Source organism: Corvus hawaiiensis, chromosome 18 (genome assembly GCF_020740725.1).
Source record: "Corvus hawaiiensis isolate bCorHaw1 chromosome 18, bCorHaw1.pri.cur, whole genome shotgun sequence".
NCBI lineage: Eukaryota > Metazoa > Chordata > Aves > Passeriformes > Corvidae > Corvus > Corvus hawaiiensis.
Genome location: NC_063230.1, coordinates 5,996,764 through 6,012,258, shown reverse-complemented (window position 1 = coordinate 6,012,258; position 15,495 = coordinate 5,996,764). Strand labels below are relative to the sequence as shown.

At 47.6% G+C, this 15,495-nt stretch overlaps 1 protein-coding gene across 4 annotated transcripts in view; it reads right to left on the bottom strand.

Moving 5' to 3' along the window:
- Positions 1–13,951, bottom strand: part of GGT1 (gamma-glutamyltransferase 1) — a 30,262-nt gene extending 16,311 nt beyond the window's left edge. The window contains exon 1 of one of the 4 annotated variants that reach the window (XM_048322825.1): positions 13,789–13,951. Coding sequence is in view for 1 of the 4 variants with exons in the window: in XM_048322823.1 (XP_048178780.1) it covers positions 13,426–13,439 (14 nt within the window). In the remaining 3 variants the exon portion in view is untranslated. The other 3 variants (XM_048322826.1, XM_048322823.1, XM_048322824.1) reach the window with 3 other exon arrangements.
- Between the last annotated feature and the right edge of the window lie 1,544 nt (positions 13,952–15,495).

Sequence of the window (15,495 nt, the reverse complement as noted above, 5' to 3'; positions counted from 1 at the left end):
GAGCTCACGGGCTGTTGAAGAGTGTAGCACAAAAGCCAGCAGAACCCAGACTGAAGGTAAGGAGCTGTACAAACTGTCCTCAGACTCTACAGACTCAGCCACTAAAATCTGGGCCATTGTTTCTGTCCATGGCTTGCTAGAAACCCCAGACCCTCCTTTGAAAACAGGCTCAATGTCCATCCAGAAATGCTGAATGCCCATCCAGAATGTAGCACAAGCAAACCACAGCCTGCCTGAAACTTGGGCACAGTGAGGATCCAAGCCCACATGTTTTAAGCCTGACTTTTAGCCAGAAGGCACTTTATAGGATGAAACACAGGATGAAGCAAAGGCTGCCTGGATCCCAGTCAGCACCATTAGATGCTATCTTTGGACTTACAGGGATCAATCAAGAGGTTAATGTCTCAACTCCAAACCAGCCCAGTCTCTCTGCCCCACACCAACCTTTGCTACACCTGATCTCCACTTGATGCAGAAGGATAGTAGCTGTACTACACTGACTCATTAACAAAATTTGGCCTAGTTCCAAGATTAAAAGCTTTAGGGTGATATTTTCTCTGCCTAAAAATACATCTTCTTTTCTATAATAGCCACAAAATGGAGTTCTGTTTAACATTTACATGTGGAAAAATTAGTACTATAAAAGATGAGCATTTCAGCCCTGAGATATTGGGAAGGAATATAGCCTATGCCCATCTTTCAAAGATGACTTTCAAATACCCCTTTCAAGACACTGCATGAAAAGCACAGGCCCCTTCAGTTATATTGCTATTGTCCAAGAGGTCTTGAGCAAAAAATGGAAGCTTTCTGGAAAATAGATACTGGCACAGAAAATATTCTGCAGGCTCAGAAGGATTTGATGTATCTGCTGTTCCTACCAGCCAGTCTGAAGCACATATTCAGACTGCAGGCCACATTCAGCTGTTAACGCACACCCCTCTCACTGTGTCTAATTTATTGATGCTCCACAGAAAAAATTGTGACAGGGCACACAACTATCCTCTGAAAAAGCAGACAGTGTGGAAACGTGTCTGGTCTCTGCCCCAAACAAATCGACCTGCACTTTCAGTCTGTCACACCTTTGATATTAACAAGGGAATTTAAGATGCAGTCTACTGAGCAGAACCCTTTTCTTAATTTACTGACCCTGTAGCTTTGATGGTACCAGGATTTATGCTTAATATTTTCATAGTTCTAAAGTTGCCATGTCCCTGAAGTGGGTCTAGGTCAGAAGAGAGCCTTCCTGTCACATTTGTCTCAGAGGGTGCAAGATGACACGGAAAGGCTGTAAGAAAGCCCAGTCCTAAATCATATTTATCCCACTGTAGTACTTCACCTTCAGTGCTGAAAGGCAGGGTTTATATCAGTGAGCCACCAAAACTAAGCAAATTCTGTCCTTCTTCAAGGACAATGCAGCCTCATCTGTGGCATATTCACATCAGCGCAGAGCCGGAACAAGTTGGATGCTCCTCAGCAAGTTACTCTTTCACTTATGCACGAGTTGAAGATGGGGTCAGAGAAAGTTACAAAACCTGAAGTCAGTGCCTTCAGGTCCAAAGGGTGAACACTTTGCTGTGTACAGGTTGTGCTGTGCACAGCTACCTTATTTCAGCTGTACAGAATATTTGGCAACTATCAAGTATCTCTGTCTAGGCACTAATATAATGGAGAGCCCTGTTATAACTCAGCCTTACACGTTTCAAGCTGCAAAGCCACACCTCAAACAGTAATGCCATATTTAATGCAGGTGCATTGTTGACTTGCTCTTCTCAACCCATTGCAAATAAAGAAAAAAGAACTTCCTGAAGGACTTGCCACCTCCTTCCATTTGTGATGTTCATGACATGGTAATCTTTAACATTCCCCAAAAATTAGCACACACTATTACATTGAAACTTGAGCAACACAGGAGTGCATCTTTCAGCATATGAAGAAATGCCTTCACACCTCTTGTCACAGAACTTGCAAATACTGAAAAGCATCAGGCAACCCAAGACACTTCTGGGGAGTTTTTATTTTTGTTTCTTCCCCCCACCCTTGTTGATTTTTTCTGTAGGAATTTCATGAAGCAACACCAGCAATGACTCACAGAGCACAGACCACATCTACTGTTCAGACTCCTACTTTTTATAGCAGAACAAGCAACCCAACGCCTCAATTTCCCAATGTTTTAACATCCCAATGCATTATTGGAATAGACACTCTTACAAGATTCTGTAGCTTAGGTAGATTTACCTCTTGTTGCAGGCTAATTATTTTTCCCATGAGGAAGTCTTTCCCCTCTAACAGAGCAATGTTGCAATCCAATACTACCTGAACATCAAAAATAGTATCTTGAGTGCCCCCTAACACAGACATGTTAATAACCATGTGAGGCTTCTTCCTGCTAAACAATAGTTCCCTTTTTGACCCCTTGCTCTACTCTTCCATGATGAGGGCAACCAGTGGAAGCTAAGTACCAGCTGTACAGGTAGCAGACAATTCTAATTTAAGCTAAACACGACCTAAGAAACACTGATTCAAAAAAGAGATCACTGCTGAAAAAACCCTGGAAAAGTCACTAGGGGAGACTCTTAGAGAACAGGTACTTTAAGAACTGGAAAAGATGTCTGGTGTGCAAGAGGTCAAGTTGACTAGGAGCAGGGACACAAAAGTTGACTTTCAGAGCTGAAAATAAACAAGCAGATGCTTGTCCACAGCCAAAGCACCTCCTTCCCTCCAGTGAGAGTTGCTTTCACTGTAACTCACCTGCTCAAATGGAGCAACCCACTAAACTCACATGCTTTCATTTTATGGATCTGTTTTCCCATAATCACTCACAGGTGCACACTTTTCCCTGGGACAAAGGTAAGCAAATGGAAGATAACTGGTAAACAGGGACGTTTGTTAACCCTTTCTTGCCAGCCACACTGGTTAACCAGTTCTGATTATATCCTTCTAACCGCAGAGGCAGCTGCAGCAGCATTGCTGGGACAGGGCTGTGTGAGCTACCGGGGCTCCTCAGTGCTTGCAGGTTGTTGGTTGCTGTTGAAGAAGAAACATTTCTGCTCCTCCCTTGCAGAAAAGGGTGGCTGTCCTCTGTCCAAGTTCTGCCTTCTTTTATCATTTTTCCTCAATTTTATCTCTCTGCTACCTCAACTCAGTCTTACTCATTAATTTTATGTCAAGCTCTGCGGTTTCCAAAATCTACATCAATCTGTACCATTTATCTACCAGTTTTATAAAGCCCTTTAATCTTTGAAAAGCCTTTCTGCCAGGCCACCAAAGGGACTATGTTCTTGCAGCTGACATAACTGCCTTTTCCCCAGCAGCCAGCAATGAGCTCAGCAGCACAGTCCCACACAGCTTCCCCTCAAACTCACTACCCCCGAATAAAAGGGGACAGGGCTACTGGAGACAGGGGAAAGAAGAGGGAATTACATGGGAAAGAAGAAAACCTAAACTGATGAAGGGAAAAATGGAGAAAGTGGGAATGAAGGAGGACAAAATAAATGAATGAAGATAGGAGGACAAAAAAGGTGAAAGAACAGAGAAAGGGGAAACAGAAGGGCAAAAAATGAACTATGCCCTCTCTCTCAAGGCTAGAGGTTTTCCCCAGTCTCGCATGACCGCTGCACTTGGACCTGTCCTTCACATGCACATTGAAGCTCTCAGATCACAGATGAAGTTTGGACTTTCTTGGTGCTCTGCAGAAGGGTTTATGTAAGGTTTATGTAATGTTATACCTGCCATAGCAGATAACTATGTATTTTATAGACTAGAGCATCTGAATGAGTGGGTGAGGACACCAAAAACCCTGGATTCCAATTATAATAAATGAACTCAAGACTGCATTCACTGAAGAGGTTTCACAGACTTCAGCTGAAGTTGGAAAAGAGCTGTTTCCAACTGAAAAAAATTAGTAGCTACCTGCTTAAGTTCACCTGCTTTTGCTAAATCAAGACTCTACAGGTAGATGAGTACCTTAATTACCGCAGAGCTGGTTTGAATAGCTTTGCCTCTCCTGATCTCACTCCTGTTTGCTGTGGACACCTGGCTCAGGAAATGCAGCCCAGGACTGGGACCTTCAGAGAAAAGCTGTGGTCCTGGAGAGCCCACCTCTGACATGTAAGAGGGGATCCAGCCAAGAGCAGGAGCAGGTCTTTTTTTTCCAAACACACAGAGAAGAGGGAATTCTTTTTGTTCTATTTGTATATAATGAGCACAGGGTCTCCCACATACTGTTCTGGTCCTTTGTGTGTCTAAATACTCATTTTCCTGGGTAGAATCTGCTCATTTTCACACAAATACAGTTGCCCTTGATAGTTCTTTGCAACAGAATTTTTTTTACAAAGAATTAAATGTGGACTGCTTAATTTATTTCAGAACATTTCTTTCTCCTTCACAGGCCAATTTCCACATACATGAGTGATCCCCTGACCTGTGCTCTGCTGAGTGCTCTGCCTGCTCTGCATCAGGAGCTCTGTTTTCTCCCACAGCATTGCCCTTCCTCTCTGCTTCTGGTTCACACCCTCAGCATCATCCCATTGTCCCTGCAGCTTTTCTGGTTCTGCACCTGCCTCCCAGCCTTTCCCCTAGGTACCAGGTAAGAAACCTGCCAGTGCTTGACCTCTCACACTGACAGAGCTTACATTTTTCAGGTTACCACTTAGAAGCCCAGAATGACATGGAAAGAAGAGATATCCAAGATCTATGGATTTCAGCCCACTTCTTAGACCTCGATTTCTCTGAAGAACACCACTTGCCAGAGGGACATTGACTGAAGTAAGAATTTCTCATCTTTAGGACCCCATGAAATCTGCCTTCCCATGTTTGTGTAGCTCTGATCTCTCTGGTTGTTTTGGGAGCCTTTCCTGTGTCAGGTTGCTAAAACAGCACTTCTCTAATCAGCAAGACCTGTCACTTGCACTACCAGGGTCAAATTGACTCAGGCCGATGACCCTGCACCAAGCTTTCCATAGACCCTTTCAACCCAAAAAAGGAGAGGAGACCAACATCAGCTTGGGTGGTAGATAGTACCTTCAAAGGGTTGGATAGGCCATGCAGAGATGAAATGTCTTCCCCAGTGATGGGATTGAGATCCCAGGTCACTAGACTTCCAGCTCCTGGCTCTGATCTTGGCCTGTCAGAAACCCCAATCCTTCTTGAAGCCATCAGTCCATGTACTCCTGACCCTATCAAGCCACAGCAGCTCCCCTAAAGGGTGACAGTCCAGGTGTCCTGGACAGAGACCCTGCTGCCTTCGCTAACTGAGGCAATCTAAAGTCAACACAGTAGATCAAGTCCTGTCAATCCTTGCAAGAGAGAAACACTTGCTCTTCAAACCTGAGCCTGAAGGCTTGTGAAACAAAGGTACCCTTTAATAAAGTAGGATTAATGAGCGGGAAAGGTACGCAATAAAGGGAAGCAACTCCTCTATTTCACATCCCAATCCAATCAAAATATGGAGACAATAAGATAAAACCACACTGTTTACTCACTACTTTAAAAGCTCTGTTCTCCCTGGATGCAGTTCACCTTCAGCCAGTGACACCAAAAGAAGGCGCTTCTGCCTGGTTCTCTCACTCCTCAAGAGCTCCCAGAAGCAGGGACTCCAAAAACAAGACCAGTCACACAGAGCTGAGTGGCAGCAAGGCTTCATATATGGGAGTGGTCAGAAGGGAGGGTGATGTAATGAAGCCCTATCTTTGAGCAGTAAAGGCATGCCACCCTTCCCCCTCCCTGTCCCTGAAGAATTGCTGGCTCACAGGGCAAGATGAGAACAGACTGGTCCAGCACTTTCCATGCCGTACTTTCTCACGGTAAAGGGAACTGTGTAGAGGGTGGGGAGCAAGGAAAGATCAGGCTTGAGCGGAGGCAATACTTTGATGTTAGGTAGTCCCAGGAGTGAATCTGTACTGACGGAGTTGTTTCTTTTCTTCATGCATCAAACAATTCTCTGCCAAGTTGCTGGTTTCCCCTGGCACAAGTCCTGACAGGGAGGACACTCTCTGCATTAGAGCACTGGGACCCCATACCCATCCTGACAGAGAAAATCCCATTCCTGCACTCTTCCAAGTTGGCTGATGCTGGAGCACTGCCCAGCTCCATGGCTGTAGGGGCTGAGAGCTCTGTAGTGAAGGAATGTGCATCCCATAAAAGGTGGTGTCTTGGACACTGACCTGGGAAGCTCTTGAGAGGCACATCCTGCCCTTCTCCATCAGAGGAAATTTTGAACTCTCTGAATGGAGAGGAAATCTCCCAAGGATGTACCACTGCTGTCCAAAGGGAAGATAATTAATTTTTGACTTCCTTCATTTCAGTTTTGTTGATCGCTCACTGAAGGGCTTGTTTGACCATGAAAAGCCACATCAGGCATTGAGACAAGGTTTGCCTAATTCAAAGGTTATAAACAATCAGTCGGGTAGCTCTGTGATTGCTGTATAAAGGGAGATTCCAGGTCTAACAAAAGGTTCCTGTGTGCTCTCAGATGAGGCAATTGGAAAAGGCAGGGGCCAGTCCAGGCTTTCAAAAAGTGGAATTCATGGAGTTACTGTCATCTACCAGGAATGGCACCAAGATCCACAGGATCACGCAACAGCAGCCAAATAAATACCACCAGCTCAGAGAACCAAAATCTCATACTGACAGGAACCTCCATGGGTAATTCTTAGATTTGGGTGGGGAAGGGAGATGTGGGAATGACTCTTGCAAGAAGGGCTGCTTCTGCAATGCACAGTGAACTGAACTGGAGAACAACAGTGCCTTTACCCCTTCACAGGTTATTTTTTTAGCCAGAGATGTCCCCTGTCTACACAACACTGTGACATCTCAAGTAAAGGAGCTATTTACAACACTGTAAGGAGCATTCCTTTGCACATCACAGTCTGAGTCTCACTGATCCTGAGGAATGGGTCTGCTTTGATAGTGTCAAGGGACTTGAAAGCAGATAGATGACTGAGAACCCCTTTTAACTGCCAGGAATGCTGCCTAAGAGATTTTTTTCAGATCCAAGACAAACTAGCTTTCTCTTATAGATGTAAGATTTGCTCTACTGTATTTGCACTCTCCTGCAAATTACAGAATCCTTCTTGTTCTGTTGTTTTGGAGGGGCCCTGGCTTTGGAGCCATTGGAAATGAAACAGAAAAAATTAACACTGCGTTGTTCTGTTATCCTTATCCAAACAAGAATGTGCACCCAACAGGTATTTTTCAGTACAACCACAACTGCAGCAGGGCCCATCCATCCCAAGGAAAGCTCCTCACTTGCTCAAGGTGCAGCATGTTTTTTACAGGAGAATGTTTTTTACAGGTTGACAGACAGGTTTAGTTTGTTTGGAGACAACCTAAACACTCTGGGTGGGTGACAAAGTAAACTCCAACCAAACTGTAAGCACAAAGAGGAAGAACAGAGTCATAATAGGTCCCTTCCCCTATTTCTCCACCAACACTCATGGTAAGAGATAGACACAGGGGAGACTGTGTAAAGCTGCCTGCCAAATGATGAGCCTCCAGTACTTGCTGCACCTCCAGGAAGATCTCCAAACTCCATAACCTGTCCAGATTGCCAAATTCTTATTATCATCACCACAAAAAAATTCACTATTTAACAGCATTTTAAAGCTACTATCAGGGCCAGGGAGCCTTACAGGCCCACATGAGGAAAGCATTCATATCCCCACTTCAGAGACAGGACAACAGAGACAATCTTGCCCAGAGCTTCAGGTCAGTGCCTGGGCTAGAATAAGCAATCTTCCCCCCATATTCCTTAACCATATTCCTAGACATCACCTTTCTTCCCTGTCACATGCCTGATATATACAGTAAACCCAGAGGCAGCTGGAAGCGACAAGTGCAGAGGCTGACACATCTACAGCACCTTGCCTGGAGCTTCATGGGATGTTGTGTTCAGTGTTCCTCATGGCTTTGGTCTCTCCCCCACTGCAAACAGAAAATTAATAAAACGTGAAGGTAGCACCCTCCATCTCCTTGTGAAAAATGACAGCAGATTAGATTGCAGCAGAGGAGCTGGGGGGAGGTTCAAAGTGTTTGCCACTTAATGGAAAAATTGCACCTTATTACCGAAAGTTGTTGGGTAACTAATTACTGTTAAAGTCTAACATAAGCAAGAAGGCCCTACAACCAGAAGAACACAGACCTCCCCAGCAAGAGCCAAGGTCCACTTTCCATTCTGCTTAAGAATCAGTGGGACTTGGAGATGTGAGGCTCAGAAGTTATTCCTGGGCATGAATGAACACTGACCCACAGAGATCTGCATGTGCAGCCCACCCAAATTTCGCCTCATGAGAGCTGTGCTTCTCAGGAAGCCCCATAACTTCTTGTTCCTTTCTCAGCAGTTTCTGCTGAAGGATCAGCTCTACTGCTCTCGGAGCAACAAATGAAACCTCTCAGCATAAAATTCAGCACATCCTGGTAAGCCAGAATCTGTCCCGGGTTACCTTAGTATGACAAGATTTCAGTGGGACCACTCAGCAGCTCCTACCCCATGGCAGGGTCAGGGTAGCAGCCTCTCAGAGAGGGACAGGGCAGAGCAGCAGTGCAGCCATCCCCAAATCTGTTTTCCCCAAAGTCAACCTGCTTACCCAGCCCTGGGGGTGCCTTCTGCTGGCATTGCAGGGCCACTCAGCTCACAGAGTGGTGGGAATCAACCCAGCAAAGAGCCACTGATGGCTGTTCAGGTGCTGCGAGGGAAGAAATTCCACCGAGTCCCTGAGAAGGCTGTGGATAAAGCTCTAATTGGCACTGAGTGGGCAGGGGCTATGTACATTCTGGCTACACTACTGCCTGGCCTCAGAGGGCAAACCTATCTCTGGGATGAACACCCAAAAACAAGAGTTTCATGGATCTTTACACTGGGACCCTTTTCTCTGCTGTGGGCAGGTGAGGAGGGTGCTCAGCAGCCATACGAATAGTTCATATAGCACTACACAGGAAAGGTGCACACCATGCAAGACAGCTCATACCCTAAGAGAGAATCTGGATTTATAACTCTTATTCCAGGGGCTCTCAGCACTTCATACTCTCTGGGTTTGCTCCCCAGAACAACGGCCTCAGGAAATAAACGAATTTTTCTTTCTAAAGAAGTCATTCACTGCAGCTCCAATACTGCCCTATTGCTTCAGGCTCACATGTAGTCCAACTAAGGCTTGGGCAATCCAGTTCATGTCTGTGTGGCCATTTGCAACCCATTGGTTTTGACCTTAGAAGAGAAACACACACCACAGATCCACCCTTAGTGCAAACCATGAGCCATGGCCCACACATGGGATGGGCACCATTGTACAACGGAACAGGCTCCTGTCACAGCCCACCACAGCAAAGCAGCTGAGTATGTTCAGCTTCCACCAGCCTGAGGCTATACCCTGAAATCACTGGGTGACTCTGTGCTTTCCAGACGGGCAGTCACAAAATTCATACAAAAGAAGACCCCAGAGACAGGAGCCTGTCTTGACTGGCCTCTGCACCTGAATGCAGAAATCTGGCAGGTTTGGTGCTTGCGGCATCTCCTCCCCTGGGCAGAGCATAACACAGGAATGAGGAAAGGGTAAGTGCTAAAACACCAACAAGTCTTCTGTCCTGAGAGATGCCTCATGCTACCAGAAGAACAGAACTCACATCTCAAGTACAGATCAGAAAAAAAGAGTCCCTGTCTGGTTCATCTTCCCCCTGGCCCAATCTCCTTCAGGACTTGTTTGTTTAGGTGCTGCAAAAGGCACCAGAAATGGCCATTTGCTTATGAGAGATCAGAATCACAAACCTCTGCCTCAAAGCACTTGGAACCTGTGTAGGAAAGTGTGAGGGGGCCAGCTGGGCTGGAGGCAGAGACTGTAGCAGCACAGTTCTGGGAACACACACTTGGTTTTGGGAGGAGCACACAAGCTGCAGGGGCTGGACACACAGCACTGCACAGCAACCAGGCCTGCACAGGAGCTCTGCCCCTCCATCCCACACACAGGGGCTGCTCAGCCTTTACGTCACAGCCTCTCCATGCTGGGATGGGGCAGATGCCGGTGCTTTCCCATCTGCTGAGCCCACACCTGCTCCCATTTCCACTGCCACTGGGAGCCACAGATGCCTTCGCCACATTTCAACCTGATCTCTGGGGAAGGCTTTGTTTGTTTGCCCAATGTGCCAGGGCTGCAATTAGCAGGCAGAGTGGGCCAGTCACACCTGCAGGGCACAGCACAAAGCTGCTTTAACCCCCTTTATCGACCTGAGCCCCTTGACCCCTGACCTTCCCAGGGAGAAATGGCAATGCATGGGATACCTCTGGCTCTGCACTCTCAAGGATCAAGGTGTCTCCCATAGGTCAAGAGGAGGGGTACTACAAACACAGACACCCCCTAAATTTTGAGAGCCACGGCAACCAGTGCCATCAGGCACAAATGGACCTTTGCAGGGGGTAGATTGGCCTTCCCTGGGAAAGGCTCTCACCTTCCCCTGCAGATGGAGGCAAAAGGGCTTGCCACAGGCTGGAGCAATATTCCCACTCTCCCCCCTCCCCACACCAGCCAACAACTCTGGCCCTCTGATGCTGTGGGTATAACCATTTTCTGACAGCTGCTGTGCCCACCTTGTCCCCTCACAGTCGCCCCATAGCATTGAGGAAGAGGAACAATTTGTGGTGAGATCAGCCTGGTGTGTTATGGGGGTTTGGGGGAAACAGACCTTGGGGTTTAACAGGGCTGCTCCCCCATGAGAGCTCCCACAGCCAGAAATGAACTTGAACTCCAGCAGGGCAGGGCAGAATTGTGCAGAGACAGAAGACTAGATAAAAGAGATTATCTTTTTATAGATACGGATTTTTTTTTAAGAGAGCAGGAAGGAGCAGGAAAGAGAGGCAGAGTCCAGGGCCTGGTCTGACCAGATCTGAGGCTACCAGAAATGCTGGCTGCTCTTGAAAAGGCTTCCTGACTCTCTCCATGCCACCCTGGCTTCCTTGCTGGCCTCTGCCACAGAGATCCCACCAGCCTCGAGCTAATTTGGGCTTGTGGGTGAGAACACAGAAACACAATGGTGACAGGAATGAAAAGCAATGGGGAGGATGACACCCAGGAGACTTATTCTTATCAAAAAACAACAGTATATCAACGGAGATCTGTGAAGATGGAGAAGAACCTTTTGTAAAAGCCACAACTGAGCCAAATCCTGCAGTTTTTACATGCTGGTCTCTTGGGAACCCCATGATGAAGACTGCCCCAAAGGGGGACCCCTGTGCCAGGCCAGGCCAGGCCATGTGCCCGACACGCTGCACACTGAGCAGTCACACACCCACAGCACAGTCGCTGTTTGCCCTGACCATGTGCTTTTTAATTACAGCTTTTATTTGCAAAGCATCTCTTATAGAAAAGACAAATTGCATTACTCTCAGCTTATTAAAATCACACTCAGAGTTTCTCAACTGCTAATTACACGCAGGCAGCAGTGTCAGTGTAATGAAAGCTGGGATGGACGTTTGGGGATACAGCTGTCCACAAGTCTTTCCTGTGCTGGTCTGAGCTGGGCTCAGTTGAGCCCTGCTCAGGCCTTGGGCCCCCGTGACACCCAGGCACAGCCCTGTCATGCCACAGGAGATGATGCAGGTAAGGCCAAGCGCCTCCTCAGCACATGGGATGGGGGGGCCCTGCACCAAACCTCCCCAGTTATACCTGGGCACCCACCCTGACTCTGCTGCAGGGGTTGGGGTAAGGCATACATGTGGCCCTGGGGTTACAGCACTGAGGTGGAGGGAGTGAAAGGGGGTTTTCTCCTGTTTCGGTTGCTAAATGATTGCAGTAAATCACATTGCCTGTCTGAGCCTCCATTTGCTTTCATGCAAAATAGAGATTTTGGGCTTCCCTGTTAATTAAGCAGCTCTGGGAACAAACCACAGAATGGACTCTTGCTGGCACCCACCTCACACAAACATTTTAAAGCCTGACTGTGGCACACAACAGACCTGGGAGTGGATTACACAGGGGAAGGTGTGAAGCCGTAGAAACTATGAGTTCCAAAGAACTGAGGGACAGCAATAAAAGAGCTTACAGACCTGTGAGGAGCTGGGAGCCCGCTGGAGAACCAACTGTGCCTCTGCAACACTTGGTCTTGGCAGAAGAGCCACCGCAGGTGTGCAAACAGCCGTGTGGGGACAGCACAGCAAACACCTGCCCTGAGCTCAGGCACCTCGGAAACAGAGCTCTCAGGACACAGGACCAGGTAAGCTTTGGGCAAGTGGGGACTTAATCCCAGCACTGGCTTCCTGCTGCAAGGGGATGCTGTGGAAATATCACCTCCAGGAAGACGAAGCACTAATTAGGGAAAGCAGATAAAGACTGCATCTCTTTCAAGATGAGTTTCCTTCCCACTGAAATCCTCACGGTTTCAGTGCTCAGCAGGATGCAAACACATCCTTAAACTACTTCCTGGAGCCTAGTTTAAAAGATCAGCCCCTTCAAATGCAGCAACATGCCAAGATCAATAGCAGACCCAGGAGAGCTCTAATCATGCCAGCTCTAAAACCACCGGGTTTCCACTACAGTCAGTTACCTATCAGATGCCAAGGGGCACTGCTACCTTTTCATATTTGAAAAGGCTACCAAGACTTCCTAAGCAATCAGCCTTACTTAAGTACCAAGGAAAAAAAAATCAGTAGGAAATTTTATGTTTCAGAAACAGCATGATGTGCCTGTGCAATATATCCTGGAGAGGTAAACGCACAGATCGAGTTCACAAGCGAAGAGGAGCAGAGCTCACAGACACTGGATGTGATCCCAGGAACAAGGACATGCTCATCTGCTCCTTGAACAGTTTTACTACTAACTCCCTAAAGGTTATCCAAACCCTGGGAAGCAGCTATCAGGTGATCATTTTTAATCCACTACAAGTTACAAGTGAAGAATGAATGATCAAAATTTCATGTGGAAAAAGCTGAGTGGGGTGTCCTATGGGTGCCAGAGGCAGTATGTTCAATATATTTACTTGTGGCCCAGTAATGAAACAGTAAGGATAACATATGGAGCTAGCAAAAGGCATCAGGAAAATTTCAGTTGTAGAAAACTTGAAAACATCTGTGAAACAGGGCAAATAATAGCTGATGGAATTCAATGTAGAAAAATATATAATTCCTGGCTGTGATAAACCAATATAAAGGATAGATATATATTGATGAGTTTGAGTTGGAAGCTCCTTATACCATATACACCATTAAACCTCTTACAAAGATTTGGGGGAAAAAATGGAGCAAGAAGGAAGCAAGAATTTGTTAGCTCCTGATTCATTGGCTCTTATTTAGAGCTTATAAATGAAACTGGGTCTGTAAAAAGGAAAAGTATTCTTTTGAAAAGGATAAAGAGGACAGAGGCAGAGTTAAGAATCAAAGCTGGCAAATCAAGCTACAGCTACGGAAACTTTTTAAAAATATATAATAACTTACTACAAAGAACTTACCTAAGAAATGACATAACAAAGATTATGCACACTGAAAAACAAAGTGTTTTCAGTCCAGGGTGTTCACTCAAGTACAGCTAACTGCAGCTCCCTTGGAACAGCACTGAAATCTGTCCAAATAGGAGAATTCCCGTCAGAGGTCATTATTTTCACCCCTTAAAACACGTGTGCAGCGTTAGAGCATGCCACAGGAACACAAAGCCTGAAAAGCACAGGCAGGATTCCCAAGAGATTCAAGCCTTCCTCTCCCTACCTGGAGCCTCTGGCAGCGAGGTCTCGCCCAGCCTCATCTCACCTCCAGCCTTCGAGCAGAGCCACTCACTCCATCCGCCCCACGGACACACCTGCGCGCTGCGATCCTACCTGGAGCTAAGTGGGATTTTCCATGCAGGCGGTGCGGCATCTCAGGGGTCCTCCCAGCACATCCCTGCCTGGCCCAGGGCTTGGCGACTGGCCCAGGGAGAGGAGAGCCTCTTCTCCAGAGCAGCCGGGCTGTTCCCCTGTGGGTGAGAGGCTGGGTCAGTCCCAGTTCTTGTACTGGGCACTAGATGGCACAGACGGGAGGCGGTTCAAGGGGAGCCCGGGCCAGGCGGGCCGTACGGGGGGCTGCCACTTGTCCAAGGGGGGCTGCTGCCATGGGGAATGCGTTACCAGCAGCAGCATCCCACGGGGATATCCTCTCCACGGGGTACCCCCCCTGCACCCCCCGTCCTGTCCAGCCAAAGCGCCGCCCGTGCTGCAGGGAAGCTGGGTAACTCGGCAAGGGCTGTGGCATCCATGCCCCTGCCTCCTGGACACGACCTGCTACTTCTCACCAAGATCAGGCTCACTGCCTCGGCCTCGAAAATACCTGGTTCACAGAGTAGCCCTATATTTAGCTCAAACTGCATCAAAAAGAGGGCATAAATCCTCCCTGGGAGGGCCTGTCCTGTTTCACTGTGGGGCTGCACCTGGGTCATCAGCCTCCAGGTTAGTAAATAGCACCTGATACCCGGGGTGTGGAGAGAGACACCGAGGGCCAGGAACCCAGGCTGGGTTCAAGCCATTTCTGGGGAGTGGCACCCCAGCACCTTTCCTTTGCCCTGTGGGATGATGGTGCAAAGGAGGGAAGCACTTAGTCACTGCTCTTAAAGCATTTGTCACAAGGTAGCTCCTCTAAAGCAGCTTGCTCTTCCTCCTGGTTTTCCTCCTTTTCAGCACTGCTGCCTGCAATCACTGAGGCAGGACCTGCACCCCAGAGCTTTCCCAGCCTCATCTTCCTCAATTTCTTTAAGGTGTGGATGAAATTCTTTACAAATGAACTGTGTGGACTGACGTGATGAGGCAAACATGAGCTAAGCCACACAAAACTGCTGTAGTAAGCACAGGAAAAGCCAAAGCATTTTCTATGGGGACCAAAAAAAAGTATGGGAAGGTGGAAGGTTGTATGTTGGCCTCTGTTGGGGTCCCTCCCCTGCCGTGTAGCCCTGGGAGAGGGGCCCTGAGGGCACAGACACGGGGCTTCCCTGCCCCTGCTCAGCCTCGTTCCCATTGGTTGGTTTGTGTTCCCTGCGCGGGCAGAAGGACCCTTGGTCCCGTGACTGGAACAGTTCCTGGGCAGAGCCCCGGCCATGCGGCTGGAGAAATAAACATCTCTGAAACAGCTATCAAGAATCTGTCTGTCCATATATATTTCCTTTCCACGGGACTCCTGGTTTGATATATGCGTGTTGCAGGATCCCCACTGCAACAGGCCTCTGCTGTTCTGACATTAGAAATTCACTTTACTCCAAAGGTTAACACAGTTAATGCATCTGCTGAAGATCACAGGCTCTGACAGCCTGCCTGGAACAGCTCCATCCATGGCACGGTGCGAGGGACAGCACGTGCGGGATGGCACTGAGGCGAGCAGCAAGCTCTGTGCACAGGGCAAGAAGTGGCACACATGGGTGTTATCCAAACCAAACCTGAGCCTGGAAAAGCCCAAAAGAGCTTTTGTGCTGAGCAGCTCAGTGATGCCAGGTATTAATGACACAGACAAGTCTCCAAGGAAAAGCCTGTTTGCTTTTTCAAACAAACAGCAGCACTACC